The 24045-nt window shown below is 35.0% G+C and overlaps 1 protein-coding gene across 2 annotated transcripts in view; it reads left to right on the top strand.

The window, feature by feature from the left end:
• SMARCAD1 (SWI/SNF-related, matrix-associated actin-dependent regulator of chromatin, subfamily a, containing DEAD/H box 1) overlaps positions 1 to 24045 on the top strand; it is a 128393-nt gene that overhangs the window by 81823 nt on the left and 22525 nt on the right. For both annotated transcript variants that reach the window (XM_023741346.1, XM_023741345.1), the window contains 3 exons: positions 3276 to 3357; positions 5084 to 5475; positions 16718 to 16917. In XM_023741346.1, coding sequence (XP_023597114.1) covers positions 3276 to 3357; positions 5084 to 5475; positions 16718 to 16917 — 674 coding nt within the window. The remainder of the gene's footprint in view (positions 1 to 3275; positions 3358 to 5083; positions 5476 to 16717; positions 16918 to 24045) is intronic.

Genomic DNA, 24045 nt, shown 5'->3' with positions numbered 1-24045 from the left:
TCTGCATTTTAGCTTTGATTTATTTTCTGTGACTTTCCTATCTGGGTTGATATCTGGTTGCCCTGTCCTGTGTTCTAGTCTTGGGTTGTTACTTGATGTTATTGATTTTCTAACTGGAGGGCTCCCTTTAGTGTTCTTATAATTTTTGTTTGGTTTTTGTAAATTCCCTGAACGTCTGTTTATCTGGAAATGCCCTAATTTCACCATCATATTTGAGAGACAGTTTTGCTGGATATATAATTCTTGGCTGGCAGTTTTTCTTCCTTCAAGGCTTTATATATGTCATCCCATTGCCTTCTTGCCTGCATGGTTTCTGCTGAGTATTCCAAGCTTAGTCTTATTGACTGTCCTTTGTAGATGATTTTTCATTTATCCCTTCCCGCTCTTGAAATTCTCTCTTTATCTTTGGTTTTGGCAAATTTGATTTTAATATGTCTTGGTGACTTTCTTTTGGGATCTACCTTATGTGGGGTTTGAAGAGCATCTTGGATAGCTGTCGTCTCATCTTTCACGATGTCAGGGAAGTTTTCTGCCAATAAATCTTCAGCAATTCTCTCTGTATTTTCTGTTATCCCCCCGTTTTGGTACTCCAGTCACTTGCAGGTTATTCTTCATGATAGAGTCCAACATAATTCTTACTGTTTCTTCATTTTTTTAAATACTTTTATCTAATTTGTCCTCAAATAAGTTGGTGTCATGTGGTTTATGTTCAGTCTCACTAATTCTGACTTCTGTTGCCTCAATTCTGCTCTTAGGACTTTCTGTTGAGTTTTCTAATTCTGACATTTTATTGTTAATCTTCTGGATTTCTGATTGCTGTCTCTATGGATTCTTGCAGCCTGTTAAATTTGTCATTATGCTCTTCTGTAATCTTCTTAAGTTCCTTTATTGCTTTGTCTCTGTGTTCCTTGGCTTGTTCTGAGTTTTGCATGGTCTCCTTCCTGATCTCTTGAAGAGTTTTATATATTAATCTTTTGTATTGTGCCTCTGGTAATTCCAGGAAATTCTATTCCTCCAGAAAATTTTTTGATTCTTTATTGTGGCAGCTTGCCGAAGCCATCATGATCTGCTTCTTTATGTGATTTTTATTGACTCTTGTCTCTGACCCATTAATAAGTTATTTATTTATTTTATGTTTGCTTACTATGTCCTAGCTTCTTGTTTCATTTTGTTTTGATAAGCCCAGATAGGCTGCTCGTGTAAGCTAGTTTGATTATTGGCGCCTTTGAAGCTCTAACATCCTGTCACCAGTGGTTAGATCTGGTAGTAGGTATGTGAGCCCAGGAGTCTGTTTACTTTTCTTGCAGGAATGCAGCTCAGCTGTCCAGGTAGTCGGTTACTAAGTGTGTGGTGTAGGCTCTCACCTGTGGTCCTAGACAGCATGGATGATTAGTGTAGGCACAGGTTTTTGGTTGCAGTAGCGGGTCACACGCTGTGCAAAGCAGGGGGCTGACCACTGCCCCTGAGTGTCTGGGAGGAAAGCGTGTCCCTGATCCCTAGAGTGTGTAGGTGGGTGGATTTTGCAGCCGGACTGTGTTGTTGGCTGTAAGGACTGGGGGAACCCCATCACGGGTGGCTAGGTGGCGTGGGTAGAGCCACCACTCCTCAGGTCCCTGCTGTGGGTAGGTGAGGACCCTGCTTAATGGACATAGCAGTGTCAAATGTCATGAACCTGCCACTTCACCATGTAGCTGATACCATTGACATTAGGCTTCAGGTATATACCGGGTCGTACTGTGGTAATGAGGTCGTACCCTGTTGAAATGGGCCCACACAGGTCTATGCAGGGGTGAAAGGCATTCAAAGTCTGTGGACCCCTTATGCCTGTGCCTAGGCAAAGGAGCTGTGCCTACCCTGAGTTCGTGGCTTAGGGGAGCTGGCAGATTATTTTTTCCCTGTTTGCTAATTTGTTCCCTCTCCAAGGCTGGGAAAATGGCTCAGGGCACGTGATGGGTCCTACTTCTGCCCTAGGAAATAAGGCAGTCGCTGAAGCCGGCCTTTGACTTGGTGCAGAGCAGGAGAGGGCAGGTAAATGGGATAGAGGATTTTTCCCAAAGAAGGTGTTTTTTGAGCCACTCAGTAGGTCAGATGCAAGTACTTATTTTTTGTCAGTTCAGCGCTACCTTTCATGGGTTCTGGATGCCCGAGCAGGCTGTCTGCCGCTGGGTGTCTCCTGATGTGGAAAATGCCTCCCTAGCACCCCTGCTTGCTTCACCATGCATGTGAGCTGATCCGGCCCGAAGGGCACCAGCTCCTGCTGGGTTACGTCTGGCGACCCCTCGCTGCATCTGAACCATGTCTCCCTCCCCCTGCTACTCAATCCGATTCCTCAGCTTTGCCTTTGATGCTCAGGGCTCCTAGATTGTCATATATAATCAATTCACTTGTTTTTTCGGGTCTGTTGTAAGAGACCATCTTGGCCCTGCCTCCCTATAAAATATTTTTATACTGCTGGTTTATTTTTTTATATTACCTTGTTTGTTAATTATATTATCAGTGTTCTGAGCATCATCATAACAAACATAATCATAATAATAATTTTTACCTCATTTATAAAGTGTAAATCCTCTAGAAAGTCATCTATAACCCTACCACCTATCACGTGAACTGTTTTAGTTTTTTTCATGTTCTCTTTCTAGAAATTTCTGGTAAGGATTTTAAAGTCTTACATTGCCTTTCATTGTCTTAATATTTTATTCTAGTTCCCATCTTGTAAGAATATTTCCAGTGTCACTAAAGAGCCATGCCAGGTGTGCCAGTGCTAAAAGGGCCTTTGTTTAATCGTATGTTTATGCTATGATGCACATAATTGGTTTAACATTTGGGATACATTTACACTTGTTGGTTTGTCTGAGTATATGTACAAGTAGTATGTCTGCTGAATTCTAATGAACTAAATGCAAAATCTTGTTGCTATGCTAGTTCTTGAGGTATGTTGAAACTACATGTTTTGAAGTTGACAGTTTACAAAAGCCTAGCTACATGTTGAAGCTTCGTTTTTAATTGAGTAAACATTTCTTGATCTTCTAGTGCTTTGAGCACTGCAAAGAGAGTTAGCAGTGCAAAAATAATCAAGCATCTTTCCCTTTGAGTATTATATCATTGCAGAGGTGAAATACATACACAGAAAGCATGTGTAAAACAAGTGTAAAATATTCATGAATTCTGTAAGTTTTCAGGGAATTAACTTACTTTAAAAAAAAGCATTAAATTTTTCTTTTCTGCAAGTTTCTAATTTGAGTTTTTTAACAAAAGGATGAATGACTTATTTCTAGGAGCTAAGAGAAGTACTCAAGGAACATGAATGGATGTACACAGAAGCTTTAGAATCTTTAAAAGTGTTTGCAGAAGACCAAGGTAATCAATCATCTATTCTGTGTCTTTATAGAATATACATGCTTCCCATTATATTCTATATTGTATAAGAAAATAGCAAATCCTGTCAGTTGGTAGAGAATGGGATTGCAAAAGACATTGGAAATAATGATTTTATCTTTTTTTTTTTTAAGTCTCAGTTTCCACGTTTTGACTTGTTCTTTGTGGTAGTATAAAGCGAAATAAGAAATAAGTATTTTTTTCTATTCAGCCAACTTTCCTTGATAGTTAAGGCTACTTTTAAACTACCATGTTTTATCAAGTGTAAAATAAATATTTTTTATATTTTAACAGCTCTCAATCTGGATGGATGTTAGAGTTGCTGGTGTCTGCATTCGCTGTAATGTAGATCTCTTAGCCTGTACTTCCATGAATATGAAAAGTACCATATAAGATGGGAGTCACTGGCATGGAAGAAAGTCCCTGAACCCATAGTGGTTACTCTTAACCTTAGGAACCAAACTGTGGGAGAGGTCGTGAAGAAAAGTTGAGTCACATATGTTTAGTGACGTCCCTAAGCGAGAATCAAGTAGGAGTAACGCTTCGTAATCGCAAAGCCAGCTTAAAAGTCCAGCACAAAGACTTAGGGGTTTTTTTTTTTCTGGCTTTTTTCTTTATTAAGATGAAATTCACATTTCATATAATTAATCATTTTAAAGTACACAATTCAGCAGCATTTAGTATATTCAACAGTCATGCAATCATCACCTCTGCCTAGTCCCAAAACATTTTCATCACCCCAAAGGAAATCTCATACCCACTAAGCAATTTTTCTTTATTCCAAGACTTTTAGTTTTTTCAGTGAATTATTTTAAGAAATGCTATACTACCAGAGCTCTTGATGAGACAGAAAATGATACTGTGTGCAAAAGAGAAAGCCACCAATATCACTAGTTCTGACTCAGAAGATCTGTGAGTCATAAGCTCAGAAGAGATAGATTATGAATGTGAAGAAATCTGAGGAATACCTTGTCTAATTATGTTGCTTATATTTTTTGTAGTTGCATAAGAATGTGTAAATAATAATATATGTCTAAGCAGCCTAGAAGCTCTTAAGTAAGAAAAAAAAATCATTCTAAGTAATAAAGTATTGTGTTATAGATTAATTACTACTTGTTTTCTTACTGTGTATAAAATAAGTGTGCCTTCAGTCATGGGCTTCTTAGAATTCAAAAAAGTATGATAGATTCATCAGTGATAAGTTAGTGCCTTTTGATATATTTAAATAAAGATGAACTTAGTATGGTGGAAATAGTGTTGGAAAAAATTATATGGATGTCAAAATATAGACAGTTTTCACTAATAAGCTTCATAGTAGTATAAGCATTATTTTGCTGTACCCGTCAGTTTTGGTGAGAGGGGTGGGGCTCCTATGTAGCATCTGGCATCTTATGGATATGCAGCAACTGCCATTTATGTTCTCTGGGCCTTTGTTAGAAAATGGAAATTTATATTTAATTCATTTTAAAAAGCAAGTTATATTACCTGCTTTTGTAACTGATTATTTCTGCTTATTTTGTAACTCCAAATTCTACTTCAGTATTTCTCTTTAAAGTGTAAAAAAATTTAACAATAATTTATAACTCTGTTTTGTATTCAAAAGGACAGTGTAAATATTTAAATCTTTTTCTTAACTTTATTTGAAGTCTTAGATCTTTATATTGAATTTGTATATTTCTAATTATTTTTTATCGTTCTTTGTAAACAGATATGCACTTTGCTTCACAAAGTGAGGTTCCATTTGGAAAAGAAGTTTCCTCAAGGAGTCAAAATTATCCTAAAAATTCATCTAAAACAAAACTGAAACAGAAATTTTCCATGAAACCACAGAATGGTTTTAACAAGAAACGTAAAAAAAACGTAGTTAACCCTAAGAGAGTTATTGAAGACTCTGAATATGATTCAGGTTCTGATGTCGGTAGTTCACTTGATGAGGACTATAGTAGTGGTGAAGAAGTGATGGAGGATGGCTATAAAGGTAAAATTCTTCACTTCCTTCAAGATGCTTCAATTGGTGAACTTACTTTGATTCCTCAGTGTTCTCAGAAAAAGGCTCAGAAGATAACAGAACTCCGGCCCTTTAATAGTTGGGAAGCTCTGGTAAGGCTACATTCTTTTTTTTTTTTTCCCCTGTGTGTCTGTGTGTTTAATTCATAGTACTGTTTATAGGCAAGGTGTCTTCAGCCCAGGGAAGCATAGATGGGTGGCCTTATCCTAAGTAGAGTCAAACATTACTTTCATTGTAAGCCAATAGTATTTCAAATAGTGTCATATGACCTAATTTTGAATGAATTAAGGGGTGATTTTCCTGAAAAAACACAAGCTGATTGGCTGGGAATACTGTCACTCATTCTTTTGCATAGAAACTTGGTTCATTTTACGCAGAAGAAGAAATTAGAGCTTACATTTAGGAAGGAGTTGTTTGCTAGCCTGTTCTGATCTGTTACTGCTGAGACACCATGCAGAAAGCAAGAATGTGGCAGAAATTTTACTGCAACTACTTGAAGAGCAATAGCAACGTCCAGGGGAGCTCCATGATTCAAAATGCCAGCCTAAGTGTTTTATGCTTCACCACAAAAGAAGCAATTGTTTCTTTTCTTTTTCTTTTAAAAGTGACAGCTCAATCTGTAACGTGTTTTTCTTGGTTAAACAACGCGGCCATTTTATGGAGTGTAACAGGCTGCAGCATTTTTAATTGGAAAGTTAGAAAAGTATGTGGAAGCCTAGAAATCAAGCATTAGGTGAAGGGAAGGAGTAAGCACTGGTAAGTACAATTTGCATGATTATTTTCTGGAATTGGATTTCCTATAAAGAAGTTTTATCCAAAGTACCTGTATTTTGAGTTTTATAAATTTCAGTAATCATCAAAGCTTAATTATACAGAGAAATTCTAAGAACTCTGTCTTTTAAATTTTGGTTTGACCCGTGAGAATATGTGCTTTTACAGCATGGATTGTATTTAGGCCCTGCTGTGAATGCAACATGGATGTTTTTACAACTTTAGAAGATAAATTGACTCTGTACTTTTTAAAATTTTGGAGAAGTTTTATTCCCTAAGTTATGAAGCAGAGTTGCTTTTGTGGTTAATTTTATACTTGTGTCAAATTTATATGAGCATTAGTGCCCTTGATAAATATCTTGCAGTGGCAGTAGGGCACAGTCCCTGTACAGTGGTTATAAAAAAGCATTCTTACAAAAATTAAAATATTTAAAAATACAGAAACAACATTGCTAGTATTTTGTAGCTTAAAAAAAAAATCATTCGTTTTGCCTGAAGCGATTGCTTTTCCAGAGAACATCTGTCAAAGCAAGTCCTTTCAAAACCTGTTTGGCTTTGCCTGAGTGAGTTATTTGTTACAGTATTTGCTGAAGGGCTTTCTTGTTCTTCTTTTCTCTCTTCTTCTTTTTTTCAATCTTTGATAGTCTCCTATGTTATTGTAGGATGGGGTTGCTCAGGCTTGTTGGGATTTTAACTTATTTAATAAGGAATGCAATTATCTGCACCGGTGTGTTTAGTCTTTGTAACTACCTGCCCAGATATCTTATAGTAAAAGTAAATTACACAATTTTATCACAGGTATATGTGCCAGATGCTTTTAAAAATATTCAGCAGCTTAACATGTGGAAAGCATATTTCCCCTACTAATTAATTGGCGTAGTTTAAATTAGTCTTGACATGAATTTGTAGATTATGTATTACCTACTTACATCTCCTATAACATCTTGTCCCCTTTTCAGAAGTTGAATACAAAGGCTATATTCTTTGTTCTAGCCATCCATTTAAACACTGACTGTTTAGTTTAACACAATATAAAAGTATCTTAAAAGTAAACTTACTACTTGAGTTCATTGAAAACAGCGCTTTGCTGTCCTGAGCAAAGTAGGTAAATGAGTTTTTGTAAATGAACAGCTAAAATTAGCAAGTAAATGTATACAAGCTTTGAATTTTAACTTGCCTAAAATGTTTAATTTCTACTTTCAATTACTGTAGAATTTTGAATGTGACTGATATTTAGAGCAATTTAATAACTTAATAGAATCATCAAAGGAAATGTTAATATTATATACATTTTAGTAAAAAGCTATATAATTTACTCCTTCCCTATTAATCAGTTAGATTTTATATGTACCTCCAAAGAACTTTCAAAAGAAACAGAAACAAAAAACTTTTGTTTTCACAGCTGCTGTATTTTAAAATCCCTTTGAGAATTAGTTGAGGCTAAATCGTGTCACTCAGTCATACTTTAACAAAAATCATCAGGCATTATAGATTAATTAAGAACAACTTGCAAGTATTTAGTAAACTCTTAAAATTATTATTGAAGCTTAATTAACCTAAGGATTTGGCAGAAATTTAAAATTTATAAATATTTGTTTCATTAAAAAATGCATACTGAGGCAATGAATCAAGTATACACGTGCATTTTGATTGTGATTTTTGTTAAAAGTGAGTTTTTTTAACCTGGATAGGTTAAATGTAATCATTAGTATTTCATTATCTTATTTCATGTAAAAGTAATCTGAGTGTGAAAATTATGTAAGCAGAGTACCTTTTAAATGAACCATTGTAGATCATTAGTTTTTGTTTAAGATAGGGTGATCTAATCATAATAATTTTTAAATCTAGAGTTTACACACTTTCCTTTATTGTTATGATTTTTTTCTTAGAAAATTACACTTCGTTTTAAATGAAATGATCTCATAGGTGTTCTAGTCACATTCAGTTTACGTGGGGAAAACTTGGTTATTTAAAAAATAGATACATTGAAGTATTACATAAGAGGATGTTTATGTTTGCATCCTTTTGTATCCTCTTCTTGGAATCAAATTTTAATATTGTTTGTTAAATTTTCTTCATAATTTTTCCATTTTACTTATAGTTTTTCTACATAATAGCAGTGATGTAAGTGCCCATTCTAAGTAAACCACATCATTAAATCACGTAGACTTTGGAAATGTAGCAAGCCAAGAATGTCATTAGTTTTAAAACCTGAACTGTTAATATGGTAGAATTGTAGTTTTTATCGCAAATTTCACGTACTCGACGCCCTCAGTTCTCCAACCACTTACTGAATTTGTATCTAGACTTGTGCCAAGTAAGGTGGGGATAGTATTATGTCTATGATAATCTTGTTACATTGCATCTTTACACTTTAATCAAAATACTAGTGTGTTTATACTGAGCAATGCAAGAGTCATGAATAACTCAATTTATGAATTGCTCAACCTAAAAACTTTTCTTATTTGCATCAACTTCTTTAACATTTAGATCAATGTAAATGCAATTTTCCTTGCTTGTGAAACAACTGACCCAGGTTTAGTTCATATCGAACAGCTTGTACTCCTTATTGTGCTATTCCCATCTACTGCAGTTTAGACCACAGATTTCCTTTTTTGCTTTACTTCAATAATTACTGTAAAATGTCTAAATTTGTCACATAAAGCATTGTGTTGCCTAATTCTTCCTTTCCAAGAGGATGACTTCAGTAAATTTGTTTATAAGACAGCTATATTCAGGCTTAGGTCTAATTTGTGTAAGTTTGATAAACTTTTATTTAAAAAATTATAAATTCATTCTGAGTAGCTTGGTCTCCCACCTACCAAATGCTTTACAGAGTGTTGCCAGGTATTTAAGGAGGCCTGATGGTACAATGGTTAAGCACTTGGCTACTAACCAAAAGGTCGGTGGTTTGAACCCACCAGTGCTCTGAGGGAGAAAAGACCTGGTGATCTCCTCCTGTAAAGATTACAGCCTAGGAAACCCCATGGGGCAGTTCTCTGTCCTGTAGGTTTGCTGTGAGTCGGAATCAACTCAGCGGTACTCACCGACAAGCCAGGTATTTATAGCAATGAGTAAGATCAAAACTGTCCTCAAGAATGCTATTTATTAAGTGGAAAGTAAATAATTTGAGAATTTAATCAGTTTTTTAAAAATTTCCCCTTTCCTATATAAATTTAAAAATATTTGTATGGTAAGAGTGACACAGTGTGGCAAAAGAGAGGTACTTCAGTTGCTGACTATTTTAAAAAGAAGTTCCCTAGAGTGATACTGCAGTTTCTAATTGAAGAGATGATAATCAAGGCCAGACTGAGGTTCTTTTTTTTCACGTGATTATCTAGAAGGTAACAATTAAGTTTCTTTTTTCCTCCCCTAAAAAATAGCTTTATAATTATTTGTCTAAAACTTAAACAGTGCATGAGAGAAATAAGAAAGTAAAGATCTCCTCAAATTCTACCAAGATACTCACTGCTTATGACTTTTTTGAACACTGATCTGTTCATACCTAGATTTGTATATTTCATATTATGTAAACAGGGTTATGTTTTATATGTCCATCAACAACTTTATATTTGCTAATAGATCCTGTATTTAAAAAGTACTTTGCATTTCTTAAACACTTTTTTGGTGAAGCTAAGTAATAAGATTGTTAAATGCTTTTTGTCTTCAGAAAGGAGTAAAATGTTGGCAGTTCTAGCCATATTGAATTGAACTTTTCTGCGTCAAACCAGTTTTGTCTCTTTTTGGTGGGGTAGGTGGGGCTGTTTATCAGACTTTTGACTGGGCACAGTACGCACAATATATTGCTGTTGTTGGGTGCTGTCGATTTGATTTCAACTCATAGTGACCCATGTGACAAAGTCGAACTGCTGTACAGGGTTTTCTAGTCTGTAGTCATTATGCAAGCAGATCACCAGGTCTTTCTCCCGAGGAGTTGCTGAGTGGTTTCAAACTGCCAACCTTCCTGTTAGCAGTTGAGTGCTTTACCATTTGCACCACCAGGACTCCTCCACAATATATTAAGACTATATTGTTCAGCTTCCCTTGTGGTAATATGACACAGTCTGTCTAGTCGGATGTAAGCAGAAGTAGAAGACTTCCGGGAAGTATCCTTGGAGTCCCTTCTTCCTGTTGGTTGAGATGTCAGTGTGATGGTAGAAACCACATGTTGCGAATATTGAACCAACACAGTAGAAGAATCCTGGATTTGGGGAACACCGTAGCTAATCTGATTTACTTCCTCAGGACATGATTTATGTGAGAGAGAAGTAAACGTGTTTTATTTAAACTCCCGATATTTTTGGTTTACTGCCACTCACAACTGAACCTACTCCTAACAAATTTATCATTCAGTGAACTTTTTATTTTTCTTAAAAAACTAATGATGTTTTACATTAGTGAATAATTGGATCATTAACAGATAGATCTACATTTTAAACCAGCAGCAATAATTTGGATTATCTCTAAGGTTAATTGACCTGTTGTATGTGTGGGAGAAGGGGTAGGGAAAATAGGAAGCTCCAGGGACTTAAGTTGTCCTAAAATTTTGACTTCACAAATAGCCCAAAAGTCAAGTTCCGTTAAAAATCTCAGTAACAAGCTCAAACTACAGCCTCCTGAAGTAAGAATAGACGTTTCTTACCACCCCCCCCCAGTGTTATTATAAGAATTTTAAACATACAGAATTAGAACAATATGATTAAGCCTGTTTACACATTACCAGCTTCAGTTATCAGCTTCTATGTCTGATCTTGTTTCATTTGTACCCACATCTGCTTCCTTCCATCTTATATTATTTTGAAGCAAATCTGAGAATTTTTATCATTTTATCCTTAACTTAAATATGTATCTCAAAAAGGATTTTCTCCTAAACAAAACCACAGTAACATTCTCATACCTAATAAAAATTTATCAGTTTTTTATTAATGTTATAAAATATCCATTCACTGTCAAATTTCCAGTTGTCTTATACTAAATGTTGTAAATATTTTTTTCACAGTTAAGAGTTAGCATCCAAATGAGGTGCATGCATACTGAGATTTCTTGATAGGTCTTTTAAATCTCTCTTAATTTATTCCATTCCATCTCTCTCTCTCTCTTCCTGCTGTGTCTTTGGTAAAGTAACGTGGTCATCTGTCCTGTCTGGCTTATACCTTGGATTATACATTTCTGATATTACCATGTTTCTGTGGGCCCATGTAGTCTGGGAAATGGCCATTAGAAAGCTAAATGATCCCTCTTAATACTATTAAACATAGTTGGTGATGTGTTCTTTCATAAGGCAACAGTAAATGTCTCTTTTCTATTTTGTAATGTGAGCAGATATTGATACTCCATGCCTGGATCCATTAATTCATTAAAAAAAAAAAAAACCTGTTGCTGTTGAGTGGATTCCAACTCATAGTGACCCTACAGGAAAGAGTAGAGCTGCCCCGTAGGGTTTCTAAGGAGCAGCTGGTGGATTCGAACTGCCCACCTTTTGGTTAGCAGCTGAACTCTTAACCACTGTGCCACCAGGGCTCCATTAATTCATTAGGGGTTGTAAAATTAATATTCTAATCCTGTCATGACTTCTTCTTTTAAGAACTGTCTATAAAGAGAACCTCCCCACATTACCACTCTAAATGTTGCTGTTCATGTACAAAATTTAGAATAAATGCTCAGTTGTTTCCATTCATTTCTCAGCTCTCAAAGTAATGATTTGCCACTTCTTTTTTAACCCTTTCTTGTGGTTTCACAATGACCATAGCCAGTTTATGCTTTTAAAAAGGTAAATAAAAGGAATAAAAAAAAGATTTATAAATCTTTTTAAGTTGGGACAACTTGAGCAAATTTGAGGTCACCATTTTTTGTAATTTCTTCATCTTTTGGTAAGTTAAGATATGACAGAAATCTTATGTTTCTGATCATTACATATCATATGTTAATTTTTTCCAAGATGACCTGTTATGTAACACACCTTTTTGAAAACATTTCAATATCATATTCTTATTAAGTCAAAAAAATTGAAACTTGATGTTGTTCTTTGAGGAATCAGTATGCTGCTGCCTCACTTCGGGTATATTTGCTTAGTCTAATACTGCTTTTGTAAGTAACAGCAATATGACATATATTTGAGAAATCTTCATTTCCTTATCCATTTCTCAGGGAGTAAAGATAATATATATAGTAAATGATGACTCATCACTAAGCTTAGACACTAACCCTGAAAGATACAGTATAAAATCTTTAGATTTCTACTGAATAGTTGATGTATTACTAAATGAGCGTTTACCCTCTCCATGTGCTTCTGGCACATGTCTTAAAGTATAACCATTATGAATAGTTATACATTTAATTTTTCTGAACTGTCAGTGAGAAATGCTAATAAAATAACATTTACTTTGTATATTTTTATATAAGTTTATTTTAATTGGTGACAAAAATCAGGTGAGTTGATTTTTCTTTCAACACTTGAAAGTGTATTCTTTTCAAAGTTGGTTTCCATAATACCATATTCTTTCTTTTTCCTCTTTCACTGTCTGTGTTTTTTTTTTAATTTGTTGCTGTTGAGAATATACATAGCAGAGCATACAGCAATTCAATTTCTACATGTATAGTTCAGTGACATTTATTAAATTCTTCAAGTTGTACAACTGTTCTCACCCTCCTTTTCTGAATTGTTCCTCCTTCATTTAACATAAAATCACTGCCCCTTAAGTTGCCCATCTAATCTTTTGAGTTGCTGTTGTCAGTTTGATCCCATATAGATAGGTCTCAAAACAGCACAGTGCTCAAGGCAGACATTCTTTACTAGTTAAGCTGAACTATTGTTTGGTTTTAAGAAGACATCAAGGCTATTTTTGGTTCAGGATTTAACGACTATCTCAGGGCTATAGTTTCAGGGGTTCATCCAGCCTACATGGCTCCACAAATGCTAGACTCCATGAGAATTTGAAATTCTTTTCTGCATTTTTCCCCTTTTGATCAGAATTCTTCTATAGAATCTTTGATCAGAATGTTTAATAATGGTAGCCAGGTACTATCGAGTTCTTCTCGTCTTATGACGAAGGAGGCAAATGTTCGTGGAGGCAGTTAGCCATGCATTCCATTTCCTCCTGTTTCTGACTCCTCCTCCCTGTGTTGCTCCAGGCGAAGAGAGACCAGCTGTTGTACCTGGGATAGCTGCCTGTAAGCTTTTAAGACCCCAGACACTATGCAGCTAAGGAGGAGATAGAACAGAAGCACTAAACATATTAGGCCAGGTAACTGAGATGTCCCATGAAACCATGACCTTACACCTCCAAACCAAGGAAGCAAATCCCATGAGGTGTTTGGTTACATATAAACAGCCTCAGCAGCTACTCCTTTTTTTTTTTATGTTCTTGCAAATATATCCCACAACTTTTGCAAGTTCAGCTTTTTACAGGTGTACAACTTATTGACAGAAATTACATTAATTAGTCACAATCTGTTTTAAAACTCTTAAATGTTGATATTTTTCAAGGTTCTATTCTCAGTCTTTAATCTAATTCCATGTTCTTGTCCTTAAGTGGAGCCCTGGTGGTGTAGTGGTTAAGAGCTATGGCTGCTAGCCAAAAAGGTCAGCAGTTCAAACCGAGTAGTCGCTCCTTGGAAACCCTGTGGGGCAGTTCTGCTCTGTCCTATAGGGTCACTATGAGTTGGAATCGACTTAACGGCAGTGGGTTGGTTTTGTCCTTAAGTAATCTCAGCAACACATCTGATTTTGATGGCCACATATGCAGACATCTTTTTTTTCCCCCTTCACTCTTTATGTCATCCCTAAGTTCTAGATCTGTTTATTTAAATCCCTGTTGGCCGTCTCTTTTTCAAAATTTGGCAGCTACCTCAAACTTAATATATCCCGAAACAGACTTACCTCAAATTTTGTTCTTCTATCATCTGGGTAAATCTCAGTAGATAGTACCACTAGCCACTTAGTTGCTCAAGCCAGAAATCCAGGAGTCATACTTAACTCTTTCTTTTTACTCATCTCCCCACACTTAAATGGATTCTACCTCCTAAATATCATGAATCTGTCAACTTCACCATGTCTAAACCAGGCCACTGTTGTCTCTCACCTCCAAAGATGTAATAACCTTTTTAGTAATTTCTGTATTCTCTTTCAAGCCTTTTTCATACTATCTTCATAAATGATCTTTCCAAACAGAATACCTTGTCACTTTTTGGTTTAAGGCGCTTCAATAGCTTTCCAGTGCCCTTAAGATAAATTTAGAACCCATTAAAATGATTCTGACCCTTCCTGCCTTCTCTTACTTCTCTAGGTTCTGGCGTGTTGAATTGCTCTCCTTTGGGTCAAAAGTTTTTTCTTGTTTCTGACCTTTTTTAATCTGAAAGAACTTCCTGGATCCTAGATTAGATTAGTTTCCTTGCATTAAGTGCCCGTGAAATTCTGTTCTTTCCTTTGTAATACCAGTTGTTACGCTTAAATTTATTGTTACCTGTCTTTCCTAGTAACCATAAACTACATGAGACAGGAACTATGTATATGAACAGATACCTTCACCAGCTAGGTAATACTTTCTCAATTGTAAGGGCACAATAGTAGTAGATTAAAGAGAAAAAGTTTATTTCTTGAACTTAAAGTCTTAACGATTATTTTATTTAGGGAACCACTTGTTAAATGAAATGTGCGTGGACTTTAGAATCTCGTACTCAGCTTTATGATGGTGGAAATTGAACCTTAGTTTATTCAGGTGGACTGACAATTTATGGTGGACTCATCTTGCAGTGGTTCAGAATATTGTGTTAGTGAATAAAAGGCTGTAGTAGTTCCTAGCAATGTATGTTCCCTTCCTTTTTTTTTTCTTCTTGCTGATTGTCTTTCACACATGCACACACCACAATAAGGATGAGATTGGATTTTTGACCTGTAATTTTTTAGTTCCTTTTAAAAATAAAAAATATTTTAATTAAAACCTGTAATATAATCTCCTTAAATTTTAAAGGCTTTTTTTTTTTAAAACTATCCTGCTGTTATGTGTAGAGCCTTTCTTTGGAAAGCACAAAGTGGGTGAGGGTGTCACACTGTGACTGAATGTTGTCCTTGTGAAAATGTAGTGTACAAATAACTTATTTTTGTTATCATTTTGTGAAGTGTGAATTTTTATTTTCTTTTATTCATGCAGTAAGTTAATGAAGTGAAGTGACTTCAAAATATATTATTCTATTTTTTTTTACTAATCTCTTCTAGATTAAATGTATAAAAATGTATATTGTTCTAAATTGCATTTTTTGAAATTAGCTTAGTATATCTTGTTAGTAAGTGTTGAATTTCTGTTGCTTGAACTTCTTTGTCTATTTAGAAATACTATGACCACAGAGATTATTTAGAGGTGTTAATGTGATTCTTGTAACATGGACAGACATGCTAAGCAAGATGACATGAATCAGATCCACATGTGGTTTTATTATAACAGATGATTTCATTTATTCAGTTCTGGATTGGGCTTTCTAATCTTTTTAACTAAAAATATTTTTGTAATATTCTTAGAATGTATTTTTTCAGCAGCTATTTATATGAAAAATTCTAATTCTAGTAAAACTTTTACATATGGAGTATTCCGTGTCTCCTTGTGAGAAATAAATACAAATGTGTTTTAAAATTTTTATTGTGGTAAAATACATACATACCAAAAGATTTGCAGTCTTAACCATTTTTAAGTGTATAATTAAGTGACATTAGCTACATTCACCATGTTATGTAACCATCACCACTGTCAATTTCTAAATGTTCTTCATCACCCCAAACAGAAACTCAGTACCCACTAAGCAGTAACTACCCTTCTCTCCACCATCCCCAGCCCCTGGAAACCACTAATACAAATGTGTTTTGAAAGAGAAATTCATTTGCGTTTTCACACAAAACCGTTTATGTTGAAATTGGTGTTTTTTTTAGAAGTTTTTTCTAATTGTTGAGTTGGTCATAGTAAACTTTTGGTTCAAGTGATAGTCTCAGTTTAGGAGTAGAATATCAAGTGACTAATAACTGGAGTTTTGATAGCTTTAGGGGTTTGCACTTGGATTATAGATATGGAAAAGTGATGATTTAGAAAGGTTATTCTTATATCTAACAGTCATGGATAGTAACACAATGGAGGCAAGATTTGGTACATACTTATTACAGTAATTCCACTTGGAGGTGACTTCAGATTATTACGTTTGGTAATAGAGAACAGTAAATCAGATTTTAAAGAAAAAGTAAAACTTGGTAGGAGACATTTAATAATTACTTCAGAGTTTCTCCTGTAAGAGAACAGCTATTTGGAACAAAATAAGAAGTTTGGGATTGTACAGTTTTGAAGGAAAGTATATATTTTATTACAGTATAATAAATTTGAGGTGACAGTAGGGTATCAGAGTGAAACATGGGAATGCAAATGTGGGCATAAAGGGAAAAACCAACTTTTTGTAGCAGTTACCTAAGCCCATTAGTAAAAGTTTAAATTAACAGACTTTTTTCCCTTATAAAGAAAGAAGTTGAGTTTGGCATTCTGTTTACTGGATTTGAACTGTTAAACTATTTTTCTTTTCATGCCGTAGTTCACAAAGATGTCCAAAACTAATGGCTTATCAGAAGATTTGATATGGCACTGTAAAACACTGATCCAAGAAAGGGATGTAGTTATAAGGCTCATGAACAAATGTGAAGACATTTCAAATAAGTTGACAAAACAAGTTACCATGCTCACTGGAAATGGAGGTGGATGGAACATAGAACAACCCTCCATTCTAAACCAAAGGTAATATTTGTTGTGCAGACTTAATTCATAGTTTTATCTCATTTGTATAACATTTCTTAACTTATTTCTGTAGTGTGGCTGGGGCAGTTAAATGTGGAAGTGATATGAAAACTAATGTTTGAAGAGAAATCCAAGGCTTCCTATAATGAATGGCACATAAAGTGGTATATAAATTATTTTTCATTGATTTTTTTTTCTTCCCCCAGCAGGGTGTTTTAATCCATAATATTATAAATTGGAAGAGAGAAACTGTTACAGTCTTATATAACCTGTCTTTCTTTGTTTGATAATAGATGATTTGTATATAATCACAAAAACTGAAAAGGTGGTTTTAACAATTCCTGTATATAAAATTGGAGTTTCAGAAAAGTCAGCTGCTTAATTGTATCAGTTTAAAAATTTCTGTCATAACATAGTTTCTTTTTAATCACAAGTAAAATGGAATGACTGAAATATTCTGTATGTGTGATGAAATGTTTAAGGTGCTTTCAAAAGCTCAGATTTTTAAATCTCGTTTAGAGGTGGGAACACATCAGAAGGGGAAAGGCAGACACATTTATTAAATAGATTATATATAAATATACATATTCCCCCAAACTGCTACTTTCAGTAAAATACCTATAATACTTTTCACTAAAACATTTGTCCAACAGCCAGTACATATTAAAATTTTTTTTTTTTTTTTGTAATTATGGACACCCTCATTTGCTTGGTGTTAGAGATTGAGTGGGGGAAATTGTTTTGAACTTCCTTTAAAATTTATTTTTATGCAGTTTGGGGACTCAGAACTTCAGAATATTTTCTTTTTTTAAAAAGGTACAAGATGGTTTACTATGACTGTTTATCGTCGCAAAAACATGGAAATAATTCTAGTTCACAAAATCAGGGAATAGTTAATGAATTATGGTGTATCCATACTACACAACATTATGCAACTTTAAAAATGAGTTATATCTGTTCACAGTATTTCTGATAGGTATTTTAATAAGATTAGCATAGGGTCTCATTAAAATTAATTAGCTGATGGTTTTATATACTTCTACTGATATTTTTCTAACTTAATGATCAAAGCATATTTGCCTGATCATTGGTTAATAATTAAAAATCAAGATATGATTATTGGCCTTTATAGTAAGCTACAATCTTTTCTGTACCCTTCTAGGGTGCTATGGGATGGTGTAGGGAAACGTGATGGCAGTTCGAACAAAGAAGCTCTTTTCTCTGTTGCATAGAAAGAACTATGGCCATATCAGCAAATTCATCTCCTAAAAGTGTAGTTGGAGCTGCTGCTTCTTGTTCTCCAGCATTGGATATGGAGAGTTCTTCACTCTACAAGACTTACCCAGTTGAGTCTCCTTTATCATAATTTGGATTTTAAAAAATCAAGTGCTTTATTGCATCACTTAAAAAATTTCTCTCCTAAGCCCACATTCACAAAGTCCTGTTACTTGTAAATAGTACAATCAGGTAATAAACTATCCTTTCCATTGGACTGAGGATTTTTTTTTTTTTTTAAATGAAATAGTTAACAGATGAGAACAATAGTTTTGCTTTTTTTTAAAGTGCTCATCACATCTAGTCCAAAACTTCAGCTTCCAAAATCTGTATAGATAGTTCCTTTAGAATTTATTTAAATGCACTTTTAGGGGGTGAAATTTGTTGTTTTTGTTTTGTTTTAGCTAAGATAAGAGCTGACAAGCAATTTTTACTTGGTGTTCTGGCCAGGCATACAGCTGCTTATTATAGAGACACTTGAAGTAGTTTCCTTGCCTTGGGAAAGGATTTATTATCATAGAGGAAAATATTAGACTATCCTGATGAATAATCTGTTATACTTGCCTGTTTCTCTTAACAGAACAAATTATTTGTAGCAAAGTTTACTCTGTAGCAAAAATTTGTTAACTTTATTTTTCTCTTATAATTTTATGTGAATTGTAAAGGAAGAAATTTGCCTTTTAGAGATAAAGGAAATAGAGACATCCCATAAATCCTTTTTAAAAATAAAGTTTTTACTGACTTGAAATGTAAACTTCATTTAAACTGCAACAATAAGAAATAAAATAAAGTTTTTGCAGAGAAAAATAAAATTTCTCACATGTGCCTTAAAACCGGTAAGTTGATAATCTTTATTTAAAAATGCCAAAATTAAAATTGCCTAAACTTAAAAGATAATGAATGCATGGGGAAGGAAAAATCTCAGTATTTCTCCTATTTTATTTCTACCATAGATATATAGCCGTCTCTAAAGCTTTAGCAATTTGTCTAAAACTTACCAGCTTTCAACTATTTTAACTGAAAAAATGTATTATGTGTTCAACATAAGATATATTTAATCACATGCATCTCATCTTTCCTGGGCTAAATCTAGCCTTGTCCTCTGATATCATCAGTCCTGAACTTGACAGGATGGTTCCTTGTCCTGTTCCTAAGTAAGTTCTATGAAACCTTTTGACAATGATGTGAATGCAGATCAATACTGAAGTTGTGGTTTGATGAACTCAGAGTACTAAGATATAAATATCTTAGTGGTTTGGATACAGACTAATGTAGTATTTTCAGCAGCCATGTTACATTTAAGGGACGTGATAAATTTTGGGTCAGTTATCTCTAATCTGTTTTATATGATCTACTTTAAACACGTCTCTCTAGCCCTATATTTCTGACTTTAAACTCAAATTTAGGACATTATTTGTACTCCTGTTATGTCATTTCTATTTCAGGCCTTTCTCACCTTTCAAAGTAACTTTGAAACTAGTTTCTCTGTCCGGAGATTTAAACACAATTTAAATTTTACTCTGTGAAGAAATCATAGTAACTCTGTTTGGAAGCGTTTTGTTTTCTCGTTAACAAAACAATTTCAAAATAACCTACTGCCTCATTTTCTTTCATGATCTCTCAAAAAATCTTAAAATCATTTTTCCCCCTTAGTGGGAGGTAAGAAAACCTTCATTTTAGAGATCGTTGTAGTACCCTATTGAGAACATTTGACTAACTCAAGTTCTGGGCAGTAGTTCTTACCATGTAACCTTGAGCAAATCACTACATTCTCATCTGTAAAACTAGTGGTTGGGGTTCGTATGCAATCATAAATCCTCTTAGGAAACTGTAGAGTGTCAAAATAAATGAGGGATAGGATTATGTAACATCTAAATATTGGGTTCTGCTAGAGAAAGAATATAGGTGTCCCTGTTTTAAAAATTTGTCATAATAAGTGAACTGGGTTCAAAGGGGCTTTGTCAAAACTGCGTTTTCATCTATCCTTTCGCACTCTGAAAAAAGCACCCATAATGGGCAAGACTTTTGTGATACTAAGCAAAAAAATGTTAGTTGTAATTTAGACAAATCTGGCAAAAGAGCAAGTGTATATACACATTAATAATTATATATTTTTAAAACAAACATTTCAATATAATAAAGCTATTTAATGTCCTGATCAAAACACCTTACCAGAGCTTCTTTGTGATTGTGAATGAAGTGATTTTATTTGAATGAAAATTAGGTGTAGTAGATGCTTTTAACTTTTAAAATTTTGTTATAGAGGTTAAATAGACTCTTCTCAACATGTTTTCATGAAGAATTTCAGTAATTTTTGTTTATTAAGAACATTTCTTGGCTATTTGTGTATAGGTTGTACATTGGGATGGCATATTGGTCTTTGGATGCACTTGCAAGTGATGTAATGTACCCACCTTGTCAAGTTTTATTGTTTTCATGAAATGCGCACCTTACACGTGTGGGATGACTAAGGCATTGGGAAGTACTGAGAAAAAGTGATGGAGAACTCGGTTTTGACTATAGCATGGGTGGGTAAGCGATAGAGAAAACTTTTTCAGTTTGCTAGTTAGTGGTTAAGGGAGGAGCCCTGGCGGCACAGTGGTTAAAGTGCTCGGCTGCTAACCAAAAGGTTGATGGTTTGAACCCACCAGCCGCTTTGTGGGAGAAAGATGTGGCAGTCTGCTTCCGCCTTGGAAACCCTATGGGGCAGTTCTCCCCTGTCCTATAGGGTCGGTTTGAGTCAGAATCAACTCTACGGCAGACAGTGGTTAAGGGCTGAGCTCTGAAACAGACCTGGTTTTAGATACTGGTTGTATCACTGCTGACATGGATCTGGCCTTAGGAAGGAGCCTGGGTGGAGCAAGCACTTTACAGTTGGCTGCTAATCTAAAAGTTGGTAGTTGAAACCCATCTAGCAGCTACATGGAAGAAAGGGCTAGCAGACTGCTTCTGTAAAGATTACAGCCAAGAAAACCCTATGGAGCAGTTCTATTCTGTAACACATGGGATGACCATGAGTCAGGGGCAGGCTCATGGGCAACTAACAACAACAGTGACAACATGCCTTCGAGCAAGTTGTTTAACATCTCTGAGTCCCAGAGAACTTCTCATCTGTAAATTGGGGATTATTATATGTGCTGTCAACTTTATAATGGAGATTACTGTATTTTCTTGCAAATAACGCACCCATGTAAATAATGCACCCACACACACACAACATATAGTGCATTTAAGGAAAATAGCACGTGGAGGGGGTGGAGATTTCATAGCTTGGCATCAGTCTTCCCCTATGTATGCTTGCTTGCTCCCTTGCTTGTTTAATCTTTTATATCTCAAAAGAGATTTACTCAAAACACACCCCACACTAATCCTGTCTCATTAACGTAACAAAGACAACTCATTTCCAAATGGGATTATAACCACAGGCGTAGAAGTTAGAACTTATAACACATATGTTTGGAGGACACAGTTCTATGCATAACAGACACATAGCATACATAGTATCTGGCATGTGGTAAATATTGCAATGTTTACATCTACTCTTTATTACTAAAAACCAAACCCTTTGCCATCAAGTCGATTCTGACTCAGCGACCCTATGGGACAGAGTAGAACTGTCCCATAGGGTTTCCAAGAAGTGGCTGGTAGATTGTAACCACCAGCCTTTTGGTTAGCAGCCTGAGCTCTTAACTGCTGCACCACCAGTGCCCCCACTCTAACCACTACTGTAGTGGAGATTAAAATGTTTATGATATGTCCTACTTAGTATTGCTTTTGGTAATGACATAGAAAATACATTGACCAAGAAGGCAAAAGATGTTTTTAAAAGTCCAGAAAAGAACCACGAAGACCTCACAATGCTGCTGAGTCTTTTTTCCCTACCTGTACTTTTTTAAAATAGTTTAATTCATTTTTTTGTTGTTGGTTACTGAGAATATGCACAGCAGAACATACTCCAGTTCAACAGATTGTACATGTATAATTCAGTGACGTTGATTACATTCTTTGAGTTGTGCAACCATTCTCACCCTCCTTTTCTGAGTTGTTCCTTCCCCATTAATATAAACTTACTGCCCCCTAAATTTCCTATCTAATCTTTTGAGTTGCTGTTGTCAGTTTGATCCCATATAGCTAGATCTTAAAAGAGCACAGTGCTCGAGGCAGACATTATTTGCTAGTTAAGCTAAACTATTGTTTGGTTTTAAGAAGACTTCAGAGAATATTTTTGGTGTAAGGTTTAAGTTTTAAAGATTATCTCAGGGCAATAGTTTCAGGGGTTTATAACCAGCCTCCATGCCTCCAGAAATGCTGGATTACACGAAAATTTCATATTCTGGTCTGCATTTTGTCCCCTTTCGATCTATAAAATCTTTGATCAAAATGTTCAGTAATGGTAACCAGGCACCATGCAGTTCTTCTGGTCTCATGGCAAGGGAGACTGTTTATTGCTCATGGAGGCAGTTAGCCATACATTCTACTTCCTCCTTTCATTCCCGGCTCTCTGTCTTCTGTTTTTCCGGATTAATAGAGATCAATTGTTGTGCCTTAGATGGCTGCTTGCAAGCTTTTAAGACCCAGGCACTACGCAACTAGGAGGTAGAACAGAAGCACTAATCACATTATTAGGCCAATTAACTGGAATGTCCCATGAACCATGACCCTAAACCTCCAAACCCCAAGGGAGCAAATCCCACGAGGTGTTTGGCTGTACGGCTGTACGTAAGCAGCCTCAGCAGCTTATGTACTTTTTATGTCGTTTTTGTAAATATATCCATCACAACTTTGCCAATTCAGCTTTTTACAGGTGTACAAGTTATTGACACCAATTACATTAATTGGCTATGCAGCCGCACCCTTAATCAATGAGATTTTTCTATCACCATAGACCAAAACTCAGTATTCCATAAGCAGTTACCCTCCGGCCCCTAGTAACCACTAATAAACTTTTGTTTCTGTACATTTGCCTGTTCTTGTCTTTTTTATATCAGTGAGATCATGCTTACATAAGTATTAAATATTTGTCTTTTTGTGTTTGATTTATTTCACTCAGCCTAATGTCTTCAGTCTCTGTCCATAATATAGTATTTATCAAGACTTCATTTCTCTTACTGGCTGAATAGTATTCCATTGTATGTATGTACTACATTTTGTTTGTTCATTCATCTGTCGATGGATTTACCTATACTTTTAATTTTTGCAAATGACATAGTGAATGGATTGCATACCCCACAGTTGAAACATAGATTCTGATTTAAAACGTACATCTTTTACCCTTATTCTCCTTAAGATATCTTGATTTCATAATTTGACCCCTTGACCACTTATTACACCATAGCTATGTCCAGACCTCTTTCCTATGTGGAGATAGTTTGTGTAATAGGAAATTAAGGGGACAGGATAGAGGCTGGAAAATAGGAAGCATGGCTTTGTTCTAGGTTTTTAATGTTGATATGGGATATATGCTAGCCTAGTGAATATGAAACTAGGCTTTGGAGTAAGGTAGACATCCTAAGTTAAAATCTTACCCTTATCACTTTGTAGATATGCAACTTCAGGGAAATGACTGAACCTGAGGTTGATTTTATCTGTTAAAATGATAATAGCAACTTTATAGGATGTTTTAAGGATTATCTATGTGTATCTGTATTTAATAGATAACCCTGTAACTGATAACTGCTGTTAGTTTTTAACCTCTCAAACTTTTCGAAAAACTATTGTTTTTATTCTTACGACCCTTCCATGTTACCTTCGGAGCAAATCATTCCCAGGGAGTATAGTCTGTATGTGTTTCCAAATTAAATAACACGCATATGTAAATGACATGCATATGTTGCTTTCTTTTTTTTTTTTTTT

This window comes from Trichechus manatus, unplaced genomic scaffold (genome assembly GCF_000243295.1).
Source record: "Trichechus manatus latirostris isolate Lorelei unplaced genomic scaffold, TriManLat1.0 scaffold00178, whole genome shotgun sequence".
NCBI classification, from domain to species: domain Eukaryota; kingdom Metazoa; phylum Chordata; class Mammalia; order Sirenia; family Trichechidae; genus Trichechus; species Trichechus manatus.
This window is presented reverse-complemented; position numbering and strand designations above follow the sequence as displayed.